Genomic DNA, 27,462 nt, shown 5'->3' with positions numbered 1-27,462 from the left:
CAGCTGTGCTAGGCAGCGTGCTTATCGGTAAGCTAAACATTTATTGTCTACAAACACAGCCACCGGTCTTATCTTCAGTGATACACCCTGGCAACGCCGCTTTCTTCACGGGCGCCCCACCGATACGATTACTATCAGTGGGGCAATAAATCCCTCATCGATAACTCATACAATAAATCCATAAATCCGAGCCAGCACCATAAGCCGCAATTCCATGTTCAGCAGCAATAGAAAAATGATGTATGGGTTTCACGCCAACGCATTTCCTTTGCGTTATAAACGTTGCACGTATACGACGATCCTCTGCCATTCCCAAAGAACACGACGTATACGTTTGTGTGTAATAGAGTTGAGTGTTCGCTTATTATCGTAATTAAGTGTTGTGTAACCTCTCTCTCTCTCTCATGAAGGCACGAAAACCGACGTAATTCATCAAAAAAAAAAAAAACACGCGCGCCGTTCTTCCAGAGCTTACAAAGAGACTTGGAAGCTTTTTTTTTTTTTTGTTCTTTCCATTTCGTTGGACACGCACCCCCGCAACACGAAATTAATTCAGAGGGACCTTGTTCGCGTTTGGTTTCATTGACGTGACCAATGGCATTCAGACCGCGCGACCGACATAGTAGAAGGGTTGAAAAAAAGCAACGTGACATGCATGCGTGTCCAGTGAGTGCACTGCGAGCAGCCCCTGCTCGCGAGGAAGGCCGATCAGCTCGCCCATCGTGCGCGGTCGTGTTTGTTGCGCACGCCTTGACGCTGTAAGCCAAGAGGGCGAGGGCGACAGCCGCGCGCGGACTGGAGAGAAACAGCGGAGGGGGACGCAAATAAATTAAGCTCGGACAAATGAGGATCGTTCCGGCGCCATCTGGCGGCACCAAAGGCTGACCGCTTGACACTTAACTGAATGCCCGCAGAACAAAGACGAGGCCGCCTATCAGCACGCCAGCGGAGCCTCCGCAACCGATAGCAGCGGCCCCTACAAGGATCCTCTCGGCGGCTTTATAACGAGCGCCCCAATCTTTTCGCTGCTTTTGTTCTCCTCGAGCAGCGAAGGTGCCGGTGGGCCGCCGAACCCGACGCGAGCCGCTTAAATGAAGTCGTTGGCGGCGCGCCGAAGGCACTGCGGGCTGCGTGCCTCCCTTGGCCCCCTTTTGTCACGTGACGGCCTTCGGGTGGCTGGTGATTGGCCCAAGCTGGCCTCTCATCTCGTCTAGGCCCGCAGTATGGAAATTTGGCCCAAGCAAGGGGCGACGAAGGGAGCGCTGCGAGAGGACCGACTTAATGAACGAAGCGATTTGGACGCCTTGGCCACGCAGACCTTAGGTTTAATGAAAGACCCATGACGAGGGACAAATTAGTCCCCGAGAAGCCCGGGCCACGCGCTAGGCGCACCAGCTTGGCGCGCATATCTTGGATGGCCACTGCAGTGGCACGCGTTTAAAGTTTCGTGCGCCCAGTTGTTGGAAAGCCGCCGTTAGAAGTTGTAAAATTGCTTCCAAAGTTATTCCGTCCCTCGCGGGCGACCCAGGCGTGCTTCGGTCCAAAGTTGCGCCGAGCAGCACTGTGGGGCTGTCGAAGCTTGCCGGGCGCTGTGTGATGAGTGCCTCTGTCTGGCGCACAGCGGTGCCACTGGCCCGCGGGTCATGCATGCTATCATACTGTAGGCGCGCGCAGCGTATGCCCATGCAGCGCGGTCGCCTTGACAACCTACCAATGTTCTCTGATCAGGCGGCGGCGGTGGGCTCGATCTTTCTAGAGGAGCTCCCGGTGAAATAAAAGAAATAATACACAGAAAAAGGAAAGACGCTTCAAAAATGCGATTTGAAAATAAATGCTTTTTTTTTTCTTCAAGTTACATCAATGCCATGAAGTGCTACTTAGGTATTCGTTCGAATTTGCCACTGGTCTTTGTTGCGACATTAGATAAGAAGGAAGGGAGGGGATGTCATGGGTCGAGGATATGTACTTAATGCTTCAGTTCAATACTCAGTCTCATTTAGTAAATTAGCACAATTAATTAATTATGTTATATGACAGGGCTGTCATGCCGGCTCAGTTTATATTGTGTGACGTGTACGATTGCTAGATTTTAGTGTCATTGTTATTAACTGCCTTTCTTTGTTTTCCGATAGCGTTATAGAATTACACAGTTGCTTTTTATTGCTGCAAAACAGCGCGTTCCTGTGCCCATAATGTCAACAATAAACTCACAGTATACCATATTGCTTTCGGAATCGCCTTCCTCGCGTAGCAGCTATTGTCTTGCTCATGAAGAGCGTGGGCACATTGACAGCGCTCGTATAAACCCGTCACGACCGCCTCGGAAGCGTCGTAATGACCAACAACCTTGTATCCGCATTTGTGACGCGAATCGGAGGCCCATAAACGCCACTTTGGCTTCGCGTCAGCGACGTGACCGTGCCATCCGCACCGCAGTTATGGTCCCGGCGGCGAGCCTTGGCGTATACGGGCCATTACTGCCGTAATAGGGCGATGAGAAATAGCCCTTTAAGGGCGCCACTTTCGGCTCCGTTGAACCCGTCCGTGGCCCGAGCTCCAATTCCGCAGCGCAACGCCCGTGTACAGGCCACATCTCCGGGGGCCACAATCACCGCGTCCACATCATTATTGCCACGCTCCACAGCGGCCCGGCTCCCTTTTCTCGTCGCATGCGGGGAATTCTTTACGCGCGCACACCGAGTTGCTTCGCAAAGCTTCTGGCTGACGGGCCAGCGGAGCCATACGGCGCACAGGTCGCACTCGTGGTTGCCAGGATACCTCTGGGTGCGTGAAAAACTGCCCCTTTTTATGTCCCCAGAGTTGAGGTGCAGCAGCTGCCGCGCGCGTGGACGCCGCGCCCATTTTCTTAAATACTTAAACGCATTTCCTTTATTATCGTGTGTTACGTGCGCGGTATTCGAGAACTGTCGTATGTGCACGCGAACAGCACAAACATAAGCTTCACCTGAAGCGAGGTGCCATTTTATATCGCAGGTTCTGAAACAGGTCTCGCGCTAGTCAAATCCACAGACACCATACCTAAAATGTTGGCTCGGTAGCCTTGACGCGTGCGAATTTTTTATTTGTTTGTCGGCTCGTTTCCGTGGTCGCAAAAAAAATTGAACAAGAACTTATGCGTGTAGCAGCTCATGTCTTGTCTGCGGCGCTAAGTCATCGCATGCCGGCAGAAAAGCAGCCACCCGAAATGACTTTTCCGCCGCAGCCGCGTGGGTCGCGGGCGGGGTACAGTGCATAGGGGTTCGGTGATGGGGGCCGCAGCCTGGTCTATATAGCCGCCATGCGTGCGGTTCAGGATAAGGGGCGCATTAGAATTCCCTGGACAGAGCCGCCTCCGCACAGCTTCGCCGAAGACGTCCAGCCTCGCGTTGCCAGGGCAACCGCCGCGTATAGATTAATCCGGCTGAAACAAAAACGGTACTCGCCCGGAAGCGCTAAAGGCACTCTGCTGGGCGAGAACAGAGGCCGTGACAACCGAAAGAACAAGAGATAAAAAAGAAAGATAGGGGAAAAAAAGAAAGCTAAAGTCCGGCATTTTTAGTGCTGTTTCCAGGCTCCGCGAAAGAAAAAATGAAAAGCAGGAGTAGATAGAAAAACTGGCACTGACAAGCAGGCCCCACATGGGTCTGTCCAGCAGCGCTCGCTGTCTATGTAATGCGATGCTGCTCCTCTTTGCGATCCGCTTCGCCGGTGTACGTCTTGGGCTGCCGCGGCTTTGTTGCCTCAGATGTTTTTCGCCGAGCGAGGAGAGGCTGCAAGATCGCGGACGCAGCAGCACAACGCAGCATCTCTCTCGGCGGCTTCTTTTAGCGCTGTCGGTCCGCGTTCATGTATGTATTACATACACACACGCCCGCTTAGATTCTGCCAAGAAACGCCTTTCCTGCTTTGTCTCGCTCTTGACTCGTATATATTGCAATGGGAGAAAATAGCACATGGTCCTCTCTTCGTTCCTTTCGCTTTTCTGTGGACGCCGTCTTCGTATGTTTCGAGACAGAATTTGAGTGCCGCGACGTCGATAAGCGTTGAGCGAGAACAATATTTCGCTTCGTACGCCTGTGCTTGCGCGCTGTCACCTTGTGACGCTTTCGCTAAAGGGCGCTGCTTTCTTTTTTCTTTCATCCTTTTTTGTACTTATTTCGTTTTGTGATGATAAACATATTAGACACCATTGCTCTCCCTTCGAACCAGAACATTGAAAGAGTGTATATTGCTGCATGTACTCAAGCGGCGACGTCAATGTCGTACCATCAGGATCGACAATAAAACGAGGTGCACACTCCGGACGTCGCTGCGCTTGTACTGTATACGTCCTTTGCGCATCGTCTACTAGAGTATACAGGGTGTCCCACGTAACTTGAGCCAAACATTAAAAATATGTGAATGCCAAGGTAATGTTTGCCATCGCTTGGAGATACTCAGATTATTTTTTGCATACCGCCTAATAACATGATTAGTCTAATTAATGAATCAACTTCTGCAATATTATACTTAGACGAAAAGTGTCTATGAGAAAATTGTGGAGCAGCATGAAAAACTCCCGACACAGCTTTCTGTTGCTCAATAGGTCCCACATGAAAGTGTTTTTCCGAGCGTGAAAGAAGCCCATGAACACACGCAAAGTGCCTCGAACGGCCAGTCGCGCTGCAGTTTTGCGTGTATTTGCGGGCTACTTTCAGGCTCGGAAAAACGCTTTTATGTAGGACATATTGAGCAACAGAAAGCTGCGTCGGGAGTTTTTCATGCTGCTCCACAATTTTCTCATTAACACTTTTCGCCTAATTATTATATTTCATAAGTTGAATAATTCATTAAGACTAATTATCTAATAATGCGGAATGAAAAATAATAATCTGAGTATCTACAAGCGACGGCAAACAACAATAACCTGGTTCTGTCTAGCTACTTGGCCTTTGCATATTTTAAATGTTTGACTCAAGTTACATGGGACACACGTATATAGTGCTGCTATACCGAAGGGTGAGGATCCTGTCCAATAGAAGCGGTATACCCGCGTAAGCATCAAATAAGCTTGAAAAAGCGATGTGTGCCCATGTAAATAAATATCGGAGAAAGGGAAAAGAAAACAGAATTCAAGGTTGTCTTGCCCTGCAGCATGATTCGTGAAACATTACTTTTATATGCCGCTTGTTTTGTTTGTTTATATGTTTCAGCGAGAGTTTAACCTCGCATGTCTTCATTTTCGCCCTCGGGTCAAAAGCGAAAGCCATCGGAGAAATTGAAAATTTAAGTTGACACGATACAGTGTATAAATGCTTCGATATGGGGGGGGGGGGGGGACTTTCGACAACTTGCCAATGCGTGTATGTCGTTATTCATTTTGAGTTGAAAGCACAAAATTCTGCGCAATTTTCGATCGAAATATACATTATTTGCTTGTTAAGCTGGAAGAAATGCCCAAACTGATAGGTTATATATAAGGACGAAACAAAGGAGCTCCCATTTCTATACAGCAACGTGTTTGGAAAGTTAACTATCCAGTATACTGTTTCGACACTCTGCAACCTTAATACGCGCAAGCCCCTCGTGCAGGACGGAACGGCGGCTCATTAGGCAGTTGCGCCGACTGCTGGCGCAAACTGTATTGATCGTGGCTCTAATCGATGACAGCTTCGCAGTCGTTGGAAGAAGCGAGCTGCGCCCGCGGTATAAAGACCTGTCCATTCGGAGCTCATGAGAAGCATCTGCATGTCCAGCTATAGACCATCAATCGCAAGCGCAGTCTTTCCGCTGCGCTGAGCGGGACATTTCAGCGTGATCAGTCAAACGGGTCTGCCCATTTGTCCGGCTGCTTCTCCGGCGACATATCGATTCGGGTTCTCCTTATCATTCGCTGATAGATGGCCTTCTTCTAGCCGGGGCTCCGAGAAAGTTTATTGCCGGTCATTCGCGCTTCCACTCTGAAGACCGGTGGCCACTCAAAGCTTCGATTTTGCTTCCCACATGCCGTTTACTGACACAAGTAAGAGTATACACAACGCACACAATTCGTAAATGAGGTCGACACATGAACTGGCATCGCAGTGCAACTGATGCACTATGTGATGAAAATGTCCAGAAATTAGACTAAGTCCAATGACGATACCATACGTCTTCTCCATTTCTTCACCTCCCCCCCCCCCCCCCCCCCACCCCGCCTCCGTCTGGATATATCTATATACTGTGCCAGTCAAGACGTTGTTCAACGACTTAAAGGCACTTCATAATCGGCGTACATTGCTTAACGATAGCGACGGTTAGGAGTGTTTCATCTATAACAGTCGCTCGTGTTGCGAATGGCCCCATTGTGTCCGTTATTTTAAATTAGAGTTTTGATTCATAAACATTACTTATGCCGCTGAACGGCAATTGCGACAGTGCTTTTAGTGATAGTATCCGAGCGGGGACCGGCTTCGGAGGTCAACGACCACGCAGTGGCCAGGCCCGAAAACCTGCACCAGCAGGGCGCTCGTAAGCCCTCGAAAGTGCACTATTATGGCTGGGTGCGTGATTCGCTGCGGCATGTAGGGATATCTGATGTAATTGCGCCGGTTGTCGGCACTATATCCACAGACGATAGCACGCGGCGAGTTCAGGTGCGCAAATCAGACCGGGCGTGGTGCTCCTTCATTCCGCCCATTATTTACGCTTTTGCGGCGCTGGAGTTTCCTATTCTCTTGAGTCACGGATGGCACGGAAGAAATTGAATGGCCGAATATATAGAAGGGGAGCTCACGTGGCAAAGCATACGCTTTTGAATGCACCCCTGGCGCACGAAAACGTTCGACTGTTTTCCAAAGAACGTATTTTACGCTTCGTCCTTGGTTAACCTCCCTACCTCTAACTCTTCCTCTCTCTCTCTCTCTCTCTCTCGTTGTAGAGCGTCAGTTCACCGGCGATGCTGAGAGTCGATCAGGCAGTTTGAGTGCAGAATAAGAAGCGTAACATGTTTACTCGTTGCGTGGCATTGTTCACGTGCTGTCACGAGATGTGGTTTGCGTTGTGCTTTTCTACTATGTTGTTAGTGGATCACCTATTTCGGAACGAACTTACCCTTCATAAGCTCGGACGGCAGAAGCCCTGATGAAGGCGGTCGACGGTCTGCTCGATAGCGTATATGGCTGGAGTTGTCATTGACGCATTTTAAATTGTGATGCCATTTACCAGTCCTTAAAGTTTGGTGTTAGAGCTGAGAACTTTCTTACGCGTTGGTGCTATGCGTCGTGGGTCAGGCCGACATCATATATCATTCCCGTTTAGGTTAGAGTCGACCTTGTAGGGATTTTATTGTAATCCACATATATATCTATAAGCAGTCAACAACTCCGGCATTGACGGCGAGAGAATGGCCCCCAAGAAATTGAGCGATGGATATGATGATGTTGAACACAACAGTCAAATTAATCAATACGAGTGAAAGCTGGCTATTTTTACTTTAGATGGCGTTCAGACGGTATACCTGGAAAAAGATGCAAGAACCGTCTTTTTCCTTTTCATTAGTGGGTAAAGTGACAAGAGCTAAACAGCGAAGGTTGTGGGATCGTTCCCCAACTGCGGCAAGTTGTTTGTTCATCCACTTTCGTTTCCATTATTTATCATTTATTTATTTCATTTATTAAGCACGAGTAATTTCCCCTATGTTGTCCTTGGTGTCAAGTGTTTGTTGGCTTGTTATGATATCACTAATAAAAAATCGGTCCCCTCGGTTAACCCCATGTCTTCTCGTTTACGAGCTAAACAGAACCACTTACAATCCACCGTTTCGGCGAGTCTAGCCTATATGATTCTAACAAATCAGTCACTTCGATCTATCACGATGGCGTTTCCAGCGTTGCAAGTGCGTAAGCGCCGCCAGTGTGCATTCATTCAACGTGTGTACGAGAAAAAAGGGGCGGCTGCAGCCAAACCCTTTTCCCCGTAGAGAGCCGCCGGCGCACGCCACAACACCGAGGGCCTCTCTGAAAATTTACTCGGACCTGGCGGTGTTCGTTTCCCGGCGATTAATCACCGGCGCTACACGGCAGAGGAGGGCGAAGATGGGCGGCCATCTATCCGCGCGCCGCCATTTGTCCTCGCGTGGTTAACGGCACCACCTCTCCAGCAGGCTCGCCTTGTGCGGGACAGCAGCTCGCTACGGACCCTAAATGATGGCCGTGGTTGGCCGACCGGTCTATAACCGCCCACCAGGTCTACTCGGGTGTCCGCGCCACACTCGGGCCGGCCGTGCGCGCTTATGCAATAAATTGTCCCTTTTCTCCGCGGCTGTCAGGCCGTTCCGGAGCGTATAACTGTAGGTGCGGTGGGCGCCTGCTCGCCGAACAACGGCTTCCTTCACGGCTGCGGCTTCATTCTCAGTCCATCACGTTGGGAAATACATTTGCTCTAGCTTGACATAGCGTTCAGCGCGGCGCATCACTATAGCGACGAGGATTATGTCAGTGCACTCGATGACTGCGTGTGATATGGAAACAACGCCATTGCTTTCGTTTCACCAGCTTCCGACAACGGCTTAACCAATCAACATGCGCCGGAAGTGATCAATGCAAAATTATTATTATTTGTTTTACATACATTTAACAGGAAAGGGAAAGCGAGAAGCAGGCTGGCAACTACCACCGGAAGGGCCACGCACAACGCTTGCCTACTCTTCAGAAGGGAGGTGAGAGCAACACAGAAATGGAAGATAGGAAGGAGGGGAGGAAAGAGGAAAGATCATAAGGCCTAGAATCATGCATGACCTCCTTACGCAGAAGTTTCTACTCGAAAATTCTTTCTTCCGCCCATTGCCTCCTTTTTATCTCTTTTTTTTTCACACTTGCCTTTCCTTAAATCTTGTTTGTCTCTTTCCTTGCACTAACCCACAGAACCGTTCAGCCCTCACTCTCATACGAAAATAGTTCCGGCGATTCGTGCTCTTCTAGAATTTTTTTTTTATTCATTTGAACAAAGTAACGAATTCATATAACCAGCGCAGAAATTCACATTCATATAACGACACAAAGAAACGTATACAAAGAGCGCTGTGTCATTGTGTCCTTTTATGAATGTGAATTTCTGCCATGATTAACGAATACGGATTCACAATTCCGATTCGCCCAGTCCAACACTTTAAAAAGCAAAAAAAAAAATAAACGGGTGGCATGGAAACAATATTTCTCAGTTCGCACAAGCACAGACAAAAACACAAACATACACATATATACAAAATGTGGGTATACGGGTGCGAGGATTTACAATTTCTGTTGTGATTTTGTGACATCTCTATACGCGTGGACATCACCTTGCGTCACCTTCAGTCGTTCTGTCGTAACACAGCGATGGTAACATGAAAGAGAATGTAGATGTGACGCCGAATCATGGAATGTTTGCATCTTACCGCGTTTCCACTCGGTGCGGAGTGCCTCAGTGCAGCTTCTGTCACTGTGTTACGAAATGCGGAGCCTGCTTTACAATTCTGCGCGTAATGGATTTGTGCAGCTTGCGATATTGGCTTCGTTACCAAGTGTCAGGGTGCTTCATCACACGTTGTGCTCAATATGCTGAGGTTGCGCCTGATCCTGCAAGAGCATGCAGGATAGAAATGGATGATCGCCATATTATTAAACAAACACATACACACAAAAAAGGAAGAAAAAATCTGATCGTGTCAGGTCGTATGAGAGCTCTGCAAGTGTCAGCACCAGCTATCCGCAGTGAAACACTCAACGAATTTAGTGTTCCTATATATGACATCGTTAGTTTTGTGTATTAATTTTTTACAAGAAGCACAACTGTATAGCACGCAGCTTTATATCTCATTAGTATAAGTACAGCTTCGGCCAGTTGTTTCATTGTTTTTAAATTCACATATTAGAGGAAGTCAGAACAGACGAAGAGGGAAGTCGGCGTGAATTTTCAAGAAGCTGCACAGTTGTTATTTTTTTAATGAAATACAGTATGCAATTATGGTCTCTTAATGGCAGAGATGGTTTCCTTCCCCGTGCAGCTGTTGGAGATATTATATAACGAAAAAAATTATGAATAACACATCCCTGATGTCTGTTCACATTGTAAGCGACGCTTTCTTAGCTTTGGAAAATGGTAAGGTGAAAAATTTCGGGCCGAACCATCCATACGGTTGCGGATTAGCCAGCGAAGCTGTCCATCGCAGACCAAGCAACTGTGGCCAAATTCCGCGTCCAGAAACATTCTTTTTTAATTCAGAATTCGCCCCGGCAAAACTCGAAGGATGTGGCAACTCACGCTTCTGCCGCTTGGACGCTGCCTCGAACCACCTGGCTTGACGCTTACGAGCGGCCTCCAGTGCGCGATCTTCATCGGTAGCTTGCGCTCGACGCCGACGATTAGAATCTCGCATCTGGTTTTGCTGACGTCCTTCGAAGGTAAAGCCACTGGCCGCATGCTCCGCTTTCACACGGGCGCGTTGTCGTCGGTCATAGTCACATCTCTGCTGTCGACGCCTCTCCTCGTACTCGGCTTGTTCTTCGTCCGTGCACACAATGCGTGGTCTTCCCACTTTTCCCATTTTTGTTGGAGTTGCAACTGTTGCAGTGGTCTACCTCTGCAATGCACAATCCGGTTCTTGCACACGGCGGTGGCTACCGCGGCGCACATCCCCGTGTTTTCCCGCCACAACTGCCGCGCCGTTGTATTGAGGGCAGACGTTCAGCAGACGCAGCCGGCAGCAACGGCGGCCAGCGCGGGTGCGCTCCCCCACTGCGCAGGTGAGGCCCGCGGTGAAATCACGTGTCCTTTCTTTCTTGTGCGCCGTAATATCGTTCGTTATCTTTTTTTCGTTCACTTTACGGACTTTAGCCAGCCAAGATCCACGCATACGGCTTATTCACGCAGGTCCGTCAGGTAAACAGCTTCGCTGTAAAAACAACACCAGGTAGTACATACAAGCTGCAGGTGTCTTTATTTACACATTAAGACGAGTCTTTGGTTTCGTATCCCTGCGCGATTGCGTATAATACCAGTCTGTAGACTGTAAAGACGCCTACTTAACGGCTCGCATGCTGACAATTGCTCTGGTGAACATGATATCGATATGTCCACCGAATCTCGACGTATGGTATCGCGTCGTCTAATACAGGCGAGCAGCTGCGAAACGCAACTGCCAAAAGATACCGTGCTGACTATTTCCGCGTATTTAAATCGCTTGTCACTGTGCGTTTGCGTCATCAATCACGCTAGTGAACTGTAGGACACATGTAACGCACAACCTCTAGTAAAACGCCATAGTCGACTGGGGCTGATTATAGATATCCATGATAGTTAAGGGTGCGAAAAGGGTGCAGGATGTGTGGTTCGAATTAGGCACTGTATAAGCCGATACAAGACTATACAGGGTGTTTAATTAACTTAACTTGAACCAAGGATTTAAAAAAAAAAGTGGTTAACCGCAAGTGAAAGAAACCAACGACATATGATTTGCCGTCATGTGGCGCTCCTTATAGGGCATTTTATATATTACGCTTAATTAGTTAATTAACTAACATCAATTATGCATTTTTTTTAGTATTCACTTCAGGCCCAAGTGCGTTTCGTTACGTTGTAGAGGGCATTTCAATACGACCGATCCAATTTCTTGTGGCAATGTACATGCTGCGTGGCGATGTTTTCCGGAGTTTAAGGAAACCCCGAGAAATATGAAATAAAGCCACGTGACTGCGCTCATACGCTATCGTATTGCAGCGCTCGAAACCGTGCTTCGTGCGAAAGAACCGTGTGCGTGGACCGTGGCGAAGTAAGCGACGGCGTTTCGAAGGCTTCACAGTACGTCAGCATCTTTGACGGTGGCACACGGAAAGGAAGCACCGTCGTTCCCGATAAGCGATAATGTCGACGCACGGTTGCGGACGCTGCAATACGATAGCGCACGAGCGCAGTCACGCGGTTTTATTTCATATTTCGTGCGCTTTCTTTAAACGCGGAAAAAATCACCACGCAGCATGTACGTTGCCACAAAAAATTGGATCGGTCGTTTAGAAATGCCCTCTACAACGTAACGAAGCGCACTTGGAAGTACAGTTAATAAGCAGTTTGCATACCCACATGACAGCAAACCATATGTCGTTGGTTTCATTCAGTTGCGGTTAACCACTTCTTTAAAAATCCTTGGTTCAAATTACGTGAAACACCCTGAATACATCTTGTGGCATGATTTTCTTGAGTTGTGGGAGCGCGGCGTTCGGTGTGCACCTGTGCAGTCGATATGGGTTAGAAACGGGCACGAAAGTGGGAAGAAGAGGCTAAAAAAAGCTTGAAAGCTTCGCCTTATTACTTCAGCTTCGTTCACTTTGCTGTAACCGTGATATAGTGTTCCGTGTGCGCTAAAGGCATATATACAATGCAGCTGCAAAGACTGTATGTTTGAGCACTTGGATAGATTCATGATCATTGCACGTAAAGCGCGTGATATTCCACACCGGCCAGGTTATCAGGTGGTCTGCAGTTCTTCATTGCTGAAGCTACAAAAGTGCAATATATATATATATATATATATATATATATATATATATATATATATATATATATATATATATATATATATATATATATATATATATATATATATATATATATTTTCTCCTCGCAGAACTTACAGTTTCTGCGGTCGTGCACCGCCACACGAGTAGAATAATATCCGCATCCGTTCGGAAATCGCGCAACTATAAACAGAATCGCACCAGCTGCGACGCAGAGCGCGTCATATCGCCCGAAGCCACCCACAGTAGCGGCTGGCCCGGCTGGCGACACGTGACAAGTATGGGTACACATTGAAATTCGCCGCTATTAAACTGTGCTGAACAGCTTTTCATCATCGTGCCCCGTCCGTCAGTTCGGCGTGCCGATATACACATCCATTGGCGCGTGGAAGCCGTGCGCGTTTCTCTAGCGCGTGTGCGCGCGCGTCTGTGCGTAATATCACACAAGCGCGCACACACATCCGTGCGCCTTTCCGTCTTCTGTCCGCTCAATACGCCTTAACCGCGAGAAAATCATTCCAGTCATTTCCCGCATCCACTTATCGACAGAACACGTGTCTATAGCACGCGGAACGAAACAAACCACCACTGCGGCGAGCAAGGAGACCGCGGCGGGGAAGTGCGGCCGCACGCCGACCGGCGAGCCCGCAATTCGTGTAACACGCGCGGGCCAAGCACAAAAGTAGCGAAAACAGCCGCATGGCGCTATCGCAACAGGGCCGCGCGGTGTCGAGACATGTCAATATCATATATTTGACGCGCGGCTCTGCGCGGCCCGCATTGACTTATGGCGAGCGACGCCGGGCCAGCGAGCTGTCAAAAATGCGGGGGAAGGGGGCTAGGCTTTCCCCCCAAGCGCCCCCCCCCCTCCCGTGCACCCCGAGCCGATGCGCGTGTGCATTAGGACTGGAGCTGGTTTATGGCGTCCTGCGATTCGCAACCCAATATCGAGAGCCGTTGGCAAAGCAGCTGCGGCGCCGCTTCCCCCCCGGCTCGGCAGCGACAGCGGGCGCCCGCGGAGCGCGTTCGCAGCCAATTCTTCGCCCACCCAAGTGCGCGCAGCAAATAATCGCTCACCGCGGCTCCCCTCGCTTTCGAAGCCGCTTCACGAGACCCGGCGACCGCAGTGAAATCATCGACGAGTGCGCGGCGCTGTGGAGTGTGCAGCCTTTGCGCCGTGGTTGCTCATTTGCATGCGGATGTAAGAACGCCCTGGTGCTACCAAAAAGAGAACTAGGATCGGCAGACCCCGGCGTAAATGATGTAGTGGACCGTGAAAACACGTGTAAACGTCATCATAGACGTTTGGCTGCCATTGTCATCTAGAGTAGCATGTCACGGTATACAGGAAAATATTCTTGGCATGGGGGCCGAACAAAACTGCGATAGCTCACCGCAATATGGGTCTCGCCGCTTTTGTGTATTCCTTGGCTTTTACTTGCAATTTCGTGCGCACGTTTTCAATAGAGTCCATACCCTTCAGCTAAATAAAGTATACATCCAGAGCAGTGCGTCCACAAAACCATTCTCACGAGTAACACGTATTCCCGAACAATTATTTTTATTTGCCTCCTGCGCATTATATCACAGAGTTTTAAGCAAAAATTACGCAGGTCAGAGAGCAATGAAGGAAAGCTTCTTTCTTTTCTTTTTGTAGCTTGCGAAAGTGTCTCAGTGTTTGTTTGTTTTCCTTATTTCCTTTTTTTCCCTTTCATCTTCTTGATCGCAAAATCAACACACATTACATAGCTCGCAATCCGAAATGACACCCTGCTTATCCAAAGCTCTTCGAGAACATTAAGAAACTTGCCGTGCTTGCTGGGGACATAAAAGCGCGACTGAACGTTCTCAAAGCATAGCCTTCTGGAATACCCCGGAAAGTGGATGGGAAAACGGCGCCGCGGTAGCTGAATTGGTAAGGGTCATTTCAGCTGCCGCGGTTGAGCTGCCGCGTTTGAGCTGCCGCGGCGCCATTTTCCCATCCACTTTCATTTCCACTGATTTATCACTTCTGTAATACAATTAAGAACTGCAGATAATTTACCTATGCTGTTCTTGGCGTCATTTGTTTGTTGGCTTCTTGTGATATATGACTATTTAAAATCGGGCTCATCGGTTTCCGTTCATATATATATATATATATATATATATATATATATATATATATATATATATATATATATATATATATATATATATATATATATATATATATATATATATATATATATATATATATATATATATTGTTGCTTCGCTTTGTAATTTCGCACATACTTTGTAAAGGACGCCCCATTCAAATATCTGATTTGGTAGTTCCTGTTGCAAATCACTGTTTTGTAATACATCTTAACGTTTGTAAACTTCATTCTGATAGTGCATTATTATACGTACTGGTGACGGGTATCGCTGCCTTCCTCAATGCCAGCGAGCACATAAGTGCCGTCATCGCCTTTTCCCACGTCACCAGGCTGCTCTCCCCTGGTTGTGATCGTAATGTGGCCCTTTTAGTGACACCCGTGTTCAGGGTAACTTATTAGTCGCACTTACTCTTGGTCTATAGTATAGAGGGTATATCAAGCGAGATGTATTTAGAGCTTCGCTGAAACCTAGTGCAGTTGCTAGGGTTGTCTTCTTCGTCTGATTCCATTCTTCTCATATCATCCGGCACACGGAATGGCCGCTTCCGTTGATAGAGGGGTCACGGCTATGTGGGTGTCAATGACGAAGGGCAAGAAGACTTGAAAACGTTATGGAATCGTTATACAGTATACGCATTTTAACCACACAATTTTGTTCGCTCAAGTCGCAATTTGGCACATTTGGCACAATTTGCCTCTTCGCCTGAAACGAATGCCACAAGCATCTCATCATCATCATCATTTATTTTTCCTTAAGGACCCCTGTCGGGGTATTACATAAGGGGGGGTTACAGAAGAAAAGGATAGAAACAAAGATATGGTTACAATTTCTTACAAGACTCAGCCTGTGGATTCGCATTAAAAATAAAAAAATAAAACAACAACAACAACAAGAGGCACACTGAATAGAATGCAAAAGCAAATCAGCAGAACAGTCACAATGTGAGACGGCAATCGCAAAAGAATGAAGGCACAGTACGGTCATTGTGAGGTTAGGGTTTAAGGTGATCAGTAAGCAGCTGCTTGAAGATAATGGGGTTGCGCTCATTGACAACTCTATCTGGTAAATTGTTCCACTCTATAATGGCGCTAGGCAAAAACGATTGATTAAAGGAAGCTGTTGAACCATGCAAGCGCTGGATGCTGCAAGAGTTAAAAAGGCGACGAGATGTACGGGTTGGTGGGATTAGAAGCCTTCCATGCAGTTCGGGGAAGTTATGATAAAGTCGCTGGAAAAGGCACAGTTTCGCAATTTTCCGACGCAACACCAATGGTTCGAGTCCTAGAGATGATTTAATCGCACTGACACTTTCTTCACGGCTGTATCTGGAAGTGATGAATCTAGCGGCACGATTTTGTATTGATTCTAACATATTAATTAAGTAAGCTTGGTGCGGGCTCCAAATAGCTGAGGCGTAGTCAAGTTTACTTCGAATAAAAGTTTCATAAGCTAGTTTTCTTGTGGATGAGGGGCACAGCGCAAGGGTACGTCTGACGTAACCAAGTGATTTATTAGTGTCGGTAGCCAATTTTGTTATATGGTCGGACCAGGTCAACTTGCTATTAATAGTAATACCGAGATAACGATACGACTCAACGGTGGATAGGGCTGTCGAGTTTTAAAAGTACGAGTGATTCTTGTTAGAGTGTTTACGGGATACCTGCATAACTTTACATTTGGAGATGTTAAGTTTCATTAAAGAGTTGGAACACCAGGTTTCTAATGAATGTAAGTCTTTTTGGAGCGTTGCATGGTCGGCTGGGTCTGTAATGCGACGGTAGATTACGCAGTCATCTGCAAAAAGTCGGATATTGGATGATATGCCGTTGGGAAGGTCGTTTATGAAGATGAGAAAGAGAAGGGGACCGAGGACGGACCCCTGGGGTACTCCGGAGATGACGCTAGCAGTGGTTGAGAAATGATTTCCGATAGCTGTGTACTGGAATCGATTAGTAAGAAAGCAACGGATCCATGACAGTGCGAGAGGGTCGAGACCGAGGCATGAAAGTTTGGCCAAAAGCCGCTGATGGGGAACACAGTCAAATGCTTTGGCGAAGTCTAGATATATGACGTCAGTTTGAAGTGATGAGTCTAAATTCAGGTGAAGTTCAGTAATAAATTCAAAAAGCTGTGTATCGCATGACAAACCAGGCCGGAAACCATGCTGATTGTGAAAAAAGAAGGAATGATCACCGAGATGACATGCTATTTGCGAATATATTATATGTTCTAGTAGTTTACAGGGAATACTCGTTAGGGAAATGGGGCGATAGTTGGAAGGATCAGAGCGGCTGCCTGACTTATATACCGGTACCACTTTACTAATCTTCCAGTCATTTGGAAGTGAACTGTCAGTAATGGACTGGGTAAAAATTATTTGTAATATATGACTGGAAATTTCTTTCGTACCTTTTAGTACCTTAGCAGTGATGTTATCTGGCCCAGGGGCACTAGAAATCTTTAGGTTATCAATAAGTTTCATAATGCCTTGAGAAGTAATTGTAATGGGAAACATGAGGGGAAAACTGTGGATGGGCAAATCAAAGTCCTTCAGTGCAGGCTCACGAGTGAAAACAGAAGAAAAATATGAGTTCATTACGTCTGACCGCTGATCAAGCGGCACGTTTGAACCGTCAGGATAAGTCAAGGAAATGTTATTGGAGCTATTGTTTGGTTTCAAAATATTCCAAAATTTCTTGGGTTTGACACGTATGATGTTAGGCAAATCGTGGTGGAAGAACTTCTTTTTGGATTGTCTCAAAGTGCTAGTGTATTTGCGCAGGCATTTGAAGTACTTGTCCCACTTTGAACAAGATTTAGAGCGTTTCGCATCACGAAACAGACGTTTTTTCCTTCCCGACAGCCTCCGAAGTGTGTTGGAAAACCAGGGTTTTCCTAAATCACCGCGAATGCGAACAAGAGGTACATGTCTCTCAACTAGCCGTAATAATTTATTCTTAAATAACAACCAGTTTTCATCTACTGTACGAGAAGGAGCAGTCTCACGAAAAAAATGTGAGAAAGTGTTCAGTTCAGTGTTAATTTTGCTAAAATCTGCTTTGTTGTAGTCCCTAATGTATTTGGTCGAGGGCTCTCAGAAGCTTCATCAGGTACCGCTTGTATGAATCGTTCAGTCAGTTCAGTAGACCATTTTGTTTTTGTTTTATTAATAAGAAACGCAATAAAATAAACCAGCAGCATAAAGTTGGGACCCAAGGACTTAAATTGACTTACATCACGCGGCGTTATATAGGCAATCCGTGTAATAAAAATGGATCAGTGTAAGTCGTAAAAAGTAGAAATTGTGGGATAGGTAAAAGATTTGTTATTACAGAAAGTTAATGAACGATAAAAAGGAATTACAATAGAAAAAGAAAAGAAAATACCTTAGGAAACTTCAACGACAACAAAATATCATATTGTGTTCTATAGTGTTCGTGCTTGCATGACAATGGTAATGACATTTTTGCTCTTTTTTCGGATGAATTTTTAGAATTTGTAGGAGATACTGGCACAGTGAATGGGCAAATGCGAAGTTACGTCACGAGGAATAGTATACGTCTGAGGGATTGATTAACTGTAGTATTTCAGTATGAAAACGCTCCATAGCTGCTCTGTTTCATCAAGAAAACAGTCAACAGCGGAAATGATGCTCTTTAGCAGGGCATTGTTGCACGTGTCGACATAATGCAACAAGGGACCATGTGTAACGATATTTCGAAATTTAAAAGGAAGGACTGCGATACGCAAGAACATGTGATTCGCTTGCGTATTGTAATCAGTAAACACGGCCATAAAAAGAGAAAAAATATCATTTGGCTATCATGTAAGTATTCTGTCGCTATCGCGCAGGGCAGCTTCGAAATAAACGCAGCGGAGCACCACCAAACGAGGCTAAATTGATTGTTTTCTTTTCGGCTTCAAGATTATTGTCCGAAGCGCAGTGCTTGATAAGGTGCCGTTGGAAGTCTGGTGTTAACAGTCCAAGATGGAGGCGTTAATCCCCCGAAACTAAAATGGTCTGAACAGGATAAGAAGCGAGAAGGACATGGGGGGGAAGGGTATTGTGGCAAAGCCATCCCCGCGGTCGCTCTCCTTCCCGTGCACAATGACTGGGCGGGAATAAACTGAACGTGGTCCTCTTCTTGTCTCCAGTGGCCCAGAACTGCTTGGACAAGGACGGCAAGAAGAAGCACACGCGACCCACCTTCTCCGGTCACCAGATCTACGTTTTAGAGAAGACCTTCGAGCAGACCAAGTATCTCGCAGGACCCGAGAGAGCCAAGCTTGCCTACGCCCTTGGCATGTCCGAAAGTCAAGTAAAAGTGAGTGGACGTAACAAGCATGCGTACATGTTAATACAAAACATTTATAAGCTCGCTCACCGGATTATCTTCGTCGGCATTCGGGTAGCCCCATTCGCGCACTCCGCTCCGCCCCCGCAAAGCCTGTTGGGAGCAAGCGTTTGACAATGACGTCAACCGTTCTCTCCCTCATCCCCTTTCGAACGCCGCCGGTGTAGTGCCTAATTCAGCGGCGCGTTGTGCGTGCGCGTGATTTTTCGTTCTCCCTATGCTAGTACATCGTTCTTTGTAGTACAGGCTTTCTACTACAGGGGTGCTATAACGTAAAGCTATTCCAAACTTTTCTATTCCAGTTCTGCAAGCAGTCCTCCAGGATTAGTCGAAAAATTTCCAAGCCACCCCCAGTTCGCCTTTCTCTCCCGCGATGTCACTAAAGCCACGACAGCTCCCCATCTGATATGACGTTACACACTGGTTACGCATGATTAGGCCGAACGAAAGAAAAATAATTGTTTCTGATTCGACGCCCTTTTCGCCATAATACTCTGCCATTGATCAAACGTTTTCGGGCTGCGCCCACTTCGCCTGTCTGTCACGCGATGTCACAAAACCGCGAAAACTCACCACGTCAAAGTGACGTGCGCGCGTTAGAGACGCATTAATATGCCGAACAAAACTGAATTTTTTCCTGAATAGCTGGAGTCTGCCCCGTTCCGAAAGGAATAGAAGATGGCTGCCCGCCGATTGTTCTGGCACTAGCTACTCGCAGACGGGAAGCATGGGTTTATTTGCGTATGTAATGAACATTTTTCCGTTGCAATGTAAGGTTATCGAGCCCTTTCGGCATGTATACGAGAGCATTTTGCCAACTCTTCTTTACTGAGGATCCGTTCTGGCGGCATTTTTAATGTTCCGTTGCACCCCGCCCCGATTTTCCGTCAGCCACCGCGAGCTAACTAAGGAGAAGCGGGCAAACCGCAGAGGCCAGCACTACCCTATCTCATCCGGTTATCCACTTTCACTGTGCTAGCTGGGCCCTATCGAACCCCTCTCCTCTTGAGCGATCTCCTCGCCTCTTTCCAGCCAATTCTATAAGAAAATCTGCTCAACCTAGGCAATATTATTCGCTTTGAAAGAAAAGAAGTGATCTCCGATGAACGAGGAGCGCATTTGATTGGGCTTTTCAAACAACGCTTCGGGTTACCGTCCGATGCTTGCGTCGGTGGTTCCGTAAATTTTGCGTCAGGAGATTGGAATAAAAACAGATGGGTATAGTTTTAAGGTATAGGGCCCCAGATTACGTTGGGGAGCTTCACTTTACGCTTGTGGAATATAAAAGGGCCCTCAGAGGGTATACTCATTAGTCTATTTTTGATGGCCTCTAAGCAAGGCGCCGCAGCGGAAAAAATTGAATCGCGTATGTATCATTGCACTGTTGCTAAACAAACCTTGACACCAGCAACCAGACGCGCAATATAAACGGGAAGTATACGCATAAAAATATCACGTTAAAACATTAAAGTACATGCGTTGTGCACCCGAAAGCTTCGCATTCACATGGATTTCGAAATGGCGTCGGATTTGTACATATTTTCTCTTTTTAGATCACATGTATACTCCCCACTTGCCTGAAATACGGAATACCCGTCGGCAGCTGTCGTATTACTCACTGGATAGCTAAGTGGCTATGACGACGTGCTGCTTAATGCGTCGTCGGGGGTTCGATAGCGGCCACGGCGGCTGCTTTACAATGGGGCGAAATGCTAGAACGTCCGTGTACCGTGTGCATGTCAAAGAACAAAAAAATAATAATAAAATTATGGGGTTTTACGTGCCAAAATCATTTCCTGATTATGAGGCACGTCGTAGGGCAGGACTCCGGAAATTTCGACCACCTGGGGTTCTTTAACGTGCACCTAAATCTAAACACACGGGTGTTTTCGCAGTTCGCCCCCATCAAAATGCGGCCGCCGAGGCCGGGACTCGATCCCGCAACCTCGTGCTCAGCAACCCAACACCATAGCCACTGAGCAACCTAACGTGCTAAACACATGCTAAACAACTGCGCGTTGTTAAAATTAAGAGGACTTTCAGATAGACAGAATAAAGTGCAACCACACTTTCTTCTGACTCTCTGCGGGTTCTCATATCGGCGATAAAACAGATCATCGCCTGAATATGCGTTGCAGTTGACAAGTTTAGACCTCAGAAAGTAGGCACGCCACCGAGTCTTCTTATATACATGTGATGATTCTTTCGCTTGTCCGCTTCATGAAGCGTTCACGATCAGAATTTTTACACTTTGGAAGTGTAACTTCCTGAAACACGGGACCAAAGTCTTCCTGCGGCGACGCTCAGGGTAGTTGCTGCGAGCCTGACGAGCTCACTTTTTTTGTTTGTTTTGAAGTATCATTATCGAAGAACTCTGACTTTCACTACGGTATATAATAAACGGTTGGTTCCGCACTTGGCCCGCTTTTTATTTTCAGGCGGTTGCTGCCCTTAGTGGGGAATGAAGGTTTAACAGGACAGCCTGGAAAGTAACGGAGAGTTATAGTCATGCCTTATTGCCACACGAAAACCACCTGCCCACACGGTAAATCTTTCCGCCCTGCTAAAGGCAGCAGGCGCAAGGACCGCATAACCGTAGACATCGCTGATACAAAGAAGCAGCAGGGCTTAAACTCTCTCGGGACAGAAGCTATCAGTGGGACGATGGTGTTCCCGCACGTACAAAGAAAACAAAAAAAAGCTGCAAAAGAGAGCCAGCAAAAAAGAAGGTCGCCGGGACATCGGCTCATCTGGTAACCACCAGTGGGCAATCAGAAGACAATAAGGCCGTTTTCCAGCCTCGCGTGTTGTACCCTGAATAGGCGTGAAATGGCTCTCCTACTGGTCCACTAACGACCGCCAATCTGCGGACAAGAGAAGCGCCTTCCATTCGGCAACGAGAGCCGCCATATAGATGTCCTCTCGCTGTGCGAAACAGTCGCGTGCGAGACCTCGGGGCGTGCAGAAGCGGCGCGGGATGCCAGGCCGCCGCTCATACGGGAAGCAGCGGGCGGCCTCATTTGCCCTAGCCTCGTCCCGAGGCCCGAATCACGAGGGACGGGGAGGGGGACGATCAACAGATGCCCGCGGTGGCTTTCATTACCGCGCGCGGGAGGCGGCCAGGCTATTCCTTCGCGCGACCACCTCGCGGAGGCCCACGCGCGCCTCGTGCGTCTTCGTCTGTCTCGCGCTCCCCCGGAGGCTCTCGTGCCGATTCGTTCTGCCTTGAATGTATTGGACCCTAAACGCTGTCAAGCTGTGCCGTACACGCAGGGCGTACGCGTGCTGGAGGTGTAGCGCTGTTGTCTACTGCTGCGATGGGCACCAAATCGAGCGCCTTTCGGTATCTGTCTGCTCATTCGGAAAACTGTGCAGGCGCGTGAGCGGGGCGTGTTGTTTCGGCAAGTGTCCTTTAATGACTGCGTCTCGATGGAAGTGACACTTTCGCCATCGTTGTCGTTCTACAGAATGGGCGGAATACAATTGTATAAAATACAATACAATTTCTTGTTAATACGATAAATAATCTAATTTAGCAGAGAAAAAAAATATTTTCCTTGTCCTTCCGGCATTTTCATCTGAGTGCGGGATGCTGTTGTTCGAAGTTGCATCGTAAATTCTAATGATTAAGGTCACAAAACACATCAATATGTTAATTCACTATTGTTACGTGAAATAAAACAGACTTAAGTCAAGGCATGGGTTAATATTCAATCTAGCGATATTTTCGTAGGTGCCACACCAATAACGAAAGGGGGAAAAGAAACACAATCTCTTGACCTTGAACTTGTTTTGGTTTTTTTGTTCTTATTTTTTTCCTCTGCTTCTGATTCAATGCAAGATAAGATGCTTTAAACGACGTAATTTTCGAAATTCCCGCGATGTTATTGGTTGTTCTAGAGGCCGTAAAAGCTATCCGCCGAACAACTTGCACGTGAAATTGTATTCTATGGCACGGTGTGTCCCTTTAAGATTCAAGGGCTGAATTCACAAAGCGTTTCGTTCGTAAGTGCGCTTTTCTATTGGTTGGCCGCCTTCTGTAATAATATGTTCAGCATCACGATTGGCTAGAATTTACGCTAGCAAAGAATCGTAGTGTAAGAGCTCTTTGTAGTTACCGGCCCAAGATTCAACGAAAAGTACGAAGTTCAGCTACAGTACAAATTGTCACCTTCAAGCACGTACATGTTCCTTCAAGCACTTCGGAAAGTTTGGGGGCTGAGTATATATTTCTATGGGCAGCAGTCCTCAGCTTTCTCCGATGTTAAGCATGCTGCAGGTATTCATTTATTCATTCATTCCAACATACTGGGGTCTCAGAGGGTTGACAGAGAAATGAGGCGTACAAGATACAATGCAAGGCACAAGGTAAAATACGAAGAGATCAGTCACTGAAGCAGAATGCACGAAATGAATTCATCATGTGATGGAGATGGAACGTGTCCAGGTAATTCATTCTAGTGCTCTGCAGTCCGGGCAAATAAATATATTCAAGAAACATATTTGCCGAAATCAAGGAGAAATGTGTTGAGCGCATTTTCGTTTATCGTGTATGTGGGTATGGCGGGCCTGGCACATCTCATTTTACGCTGGAAACAGAGGATCGGTAAATGTTTTACCGAACGCTCTAATAAAGGTGGGCAAAATAAGCAGGAAGTTGCCGGACACTGCCGAATTCATTTGCATCCTTTAATGCACTTTAACCAGTTTATACGCAGCCAAAAACTACAAGACATCGTATTCTCTTGCGTTTGTTTATGGGATATCCAGGCGCCACTGTAGCATAGGAAGTGGCTAAGTAACCCTGTTCGTGAAGAAGTTGCAGTTATGAGAAATTATCTACTTTTCGTGTTTTGTGTAGGCTGCCCATGGAAAAGTTGCTAATGGGTGTGACGTAATGAGTATTTGAATAAATTTCTTATATATAAGTCTTAAATGGCTTTTAGAGAGCTTTTCTGTACTGTGCTTCTTAATTCCGTTCGTATATGCATGTAGTTTCTCATATTCACAATGGTCCTTTCGAATCTCTTCTTCTTGTTCATATTTCTGTGAAAGATTTGCATACTCGAGGTGTCTGCCAGCGCGGAACCTCCGCACTGTTTATCGGCTTTATCGATGACGACACGACACTCAAGTGGTGCACATGTTTTTTCCACGCAGGTGTGGTTTCAAAATCGGAGAACGAAGTGGCGGAAGAAGCACGCCGCCGAGATGGCCACGGCCAAAAAGAAGCACGACAACGAGGCCGAGCAGCTGCGCCACGACGACGTGTCAGACCAGGAAATGGAGCACGGCGACGCCAAGAAAATGCGCCAAGAGGACCCGCTGCTACGGCACCACCACCGCGACGACCGCCGGCCCGACAGCTTAGCCTCCATTTAGGCGTCCCGGCTACATCCGCTTACACACACACAGTGCAATACTCTTGTCCCCTCCCCGTGCATTATCGTTCGCCCTGTACATAGTTATTCTCCCAGGAGACCCAGAGACTGTACATACTATAAGAGACTGTGTGCGCTTTCGCGCCCAATGTGCCACACCTCAGGTTGAGTGAGAGAAAAAGAATCACCAAAGGGACAAAGACTGTGCGAAGCGCGCGCACGGCGTCGGCTGTCCCTCTGCGTCCGCTCGCCTGCTCTTTGGGACTCGTCTTCCATGCGCCTCCTTCATGGACTCTGAGGCTGTGGGAGGGCCGCCCGCCTGGCCACAGCCCAGTGAGAGCACTCAAGTCCACAGTCGCGCCCTTCTAACGGCGCGCACCTCGTCGCCGCTGGACACCCAGCACGCTGGCAGCGCAAGTTCGCGCGCGACCTGCGGGCGCAGGCCGTCGGCAGTGGGTTCCCGCGCCTGTGCCAAGAGTCCTGCTGCTCTGTCAAGTGCGCGGGCATGCTTGCTTCCACCGGTGTATAAAAGAACGCGGTACGTCGCGACCCGTCGCACATGTCAGTTCCTTGTACACTTGGAGATGTCACACTCGAACTAACGCTTCCGACGACGCGCGAGAGATAACCGAGGCAACATGTTTGAACGAACCATCGCGAAAGACGGGACGCGGCGAGTGGCGAACAAACACGGTCCCGTTTTTGGCTCTGTTTCCTTCGAAGACGTTGCCTTGCCGAGTAGCTTGGATTCAGACCTTAGTGCACAACAGAGGAAGTCGACAATGCGCCCGCGTGTGCTCAGCGTGGCGCGATCGTTGTATAGATTGATGACGAAAGCATCTGCTGTTGCATGCAGCCGTGGTTCTTTGATTAGGTCTTTCATATGAAATACGTATCGTGCATGCATCTGATACCGCCAAGTTCTGTTAATATTGCAGCGCTCCTAGCGTGTATGTCTGACATCGATTGACAAGTGAATGGGGATCGATGTGATATGCGTGGTATATCTGTTTCGAGTAGTTGCGCTACTGTCCATGCTTTCCGTTGTTGTCGTGCACCAGCGTATAAGTGCAACCAGAGAAAGGTAAAATAGGGTCTGATAATTGAGTGAGCAAAATGAAGGAACGCTATCTTTGCTGATACTTTTAGAATGATTAATTGTATTCTCAATATGTGCGCATATAAAAGAACACTATTTAAATATTTATTTTTAATGTTAAGATGTAAAACAAGCTTGAAGTTGTTGTTGACGAAAGCTCAACACTATGTTCTCTTCATGAAAAATTGCTTGAAATGACTCGTCAGCGCTCAATGTATTTGCAATAGTTGCGTCGTTGTTCAATGTTTAACTCCAACTGAAATGCCTACTAGCGTTTCTTCCCTGCGTTCGTGCACCACTGTATACATTCTTCCGGAGATTAATAAACTAAATTATTGCGCTATTGATTCTTTTTTGGATTTCAAAGGACACTTAATACAACCGAATATTTGAAGGCAGGGACAGCGTCACGAAAGAGGAAAATGGCGGTACTGCGAAATACTCAAGCGTGACAGCACACTCATGTGTTCTGTACAAACAGTGTGACAGAACAACACATGTGAAGGGCCTGCGGACAAATTGTTATGCATGAATGCGACTTTCTTGCATGTGACTAAGTACTTTGTGGTGTAATTTTTTACAGATCGTTGCGAAAGTAATGTAAGATATTTCTATAAGTAAGTGCAATTTAGATTATGTGTTCAAGGTATGAGCCGACGCAGTGACAAAGCATCCGCAACTCCGGAATTATTTCGTTGAAGTCCAAACAAGACAAATGGGTCACAGATATATGGGGCTTGGATTGATCAACAATCGGCAGAACAAAAACAAAAAGCAGTCAGCTTAAGACAACCGTTTCGGCAAGTGAACTTGCATTCGTCGGGGCTAGCTATGACTTGTCTTCGCCCACGTTGTCTTTGTCAGGGCACTGTCTTCACCTCCTGGCGAATACAACTGCCATTGTCGAAACGTTCAATAAAGGTCGAATCTGATCGCTCACTGTGGGTGAATTCATTCAGCAGTGGTTATAGAACATTCCTTCAGGGAGTAAGCGGATATAAAAGCTGTGTTGTGAGAATCGAGCCGTTCATTTAGTCACGACGACTTGCTGTTAGCGCACCCTACGCCCGAGGAACGTCACCCAGCGGAATCCTGTAGATCAAATAGCGTGATGTCCCTGTCGGTTGTGCCGGACTTGTAACCCTTTTCCCATAGGACACAGCGTGAGTGAAACCCCGTTTGGGAAGCCCAGGCGAGCATCGTGTTATGTGTCTCCCACTCTGTCCTTTGTTTACATGGCTTCGAGTGTACCAGCGTGCACATGTAAATAGATGCTGTGACTTAAGCTTGCACGTGGATGGTTACTCTCTAGTGTAGGAAACTAATGTAGAACATTCGTCATCTTTCTTGAAATGAGGATATGTCATTCAAGACATGAGAAAAAATAATTACTGGGAAAAGAGAGGAAGTGACAACTTTCTTGACGAGGTAGGACGCTTTTTTTCTTTTTTTTCCTGTTTAAAAATATATTTAAGTTCAGTAGTTCTAGTTCGCAACCTTGTGCTGATCGTTGTGTTCACCGAGCGTTGTGCAGAAGTTGCTGACGTAAGCCGTGCGGACGTCTTCGATTCAAAATATTGTGACTTAGTGCGTCACGCTAAAGCTAAAAGTATCCCTACGCACAACTCGTGGTGCTCCGTGTCTTCGTTTCTTTTTTTTTTTTTCCTCAGTGCATGATTAGTGCATGTTTCTCGCTGGACGAAGAAACCAACAGGCCCCATTAAGAAAGCTACTGTCGTGTCTAGATGATACGGCGAAGCTTTACACAACAACGGCGTTCCTTGTGATCTCGAAAATGTATACAGTTGGCGTCCAAAGTACATGGCTGGAGTACGCTGAAAATCGTGGCATTCTTGCCGTGTGTGCCATGCAAAGTTATTCTGAACGTTTGTGTAATTTCCTTTATTTTATTTTTTTTCTCTCTCCCTCGTGGATCAAAACTAATGGCGTGATAGCCAGTGTCGCTCTCCTGTCGC

At 47.1% G+C, this 27,462-nt stretch overlaps 1 protein-coding gene across 6 annotated transcripts in view; it reads left to right on the top strand.

Moving 5' to 3' along the window:
* LOC135898018 (homeobox protein Nkx-6.2-like) overlaps positions 1–25,829 on the top strand; it is a 46,355-nt gene extending 20,526 nt beyond the window's left edge. For 5 of the 6 annotated variants that reach the window (XM_070530701.1, XM_070530699.1, XM_070530700.1 and 2 more), the window contains 2 exons: positions 18,807–18,976; positions 24,167–25,829. In XM_070530701.1, the coding sequence (XP_070386802.1) occupies positions 18,807–18,976; positions 24,167–24,388 (392 nt within the window). In that variant the 3' untranslated portion in view covers positions 24,389–25,829. Of the gene's footprint in view, positions 1–10,299; positions 10,743–18,806; positions 18,977–24,166 lie in introns of those variants that run through there. The other variant, XM_065426731.2, reaches the window with a different exon arrangement.
* The last annotated feature ends 1,633 nt before the right edge of the window (positions 25,830–27,462 follow it).

Source organism: Dermacentor albipictus, chromosome 1, assembly GCF_038994185.2.
Source record: "Dermacentor albipictus isolate Rhodes 1998 colony chromosome 1, USDA_Dalb.pri_finalv2, whole genome shotgun sequence".
Lineage (NCBI taxonomy): Eukaryota > Metazoa > Arthropoda > Arachnida > Ixodida > Ixodidae > Dermacentor > Dermacentor albipictus.
The sequence above is the reverse complement of the archived record's forward strand: the minus strand, read 5'-3'. Positions and strand labels throughout refer to the sequence as shown.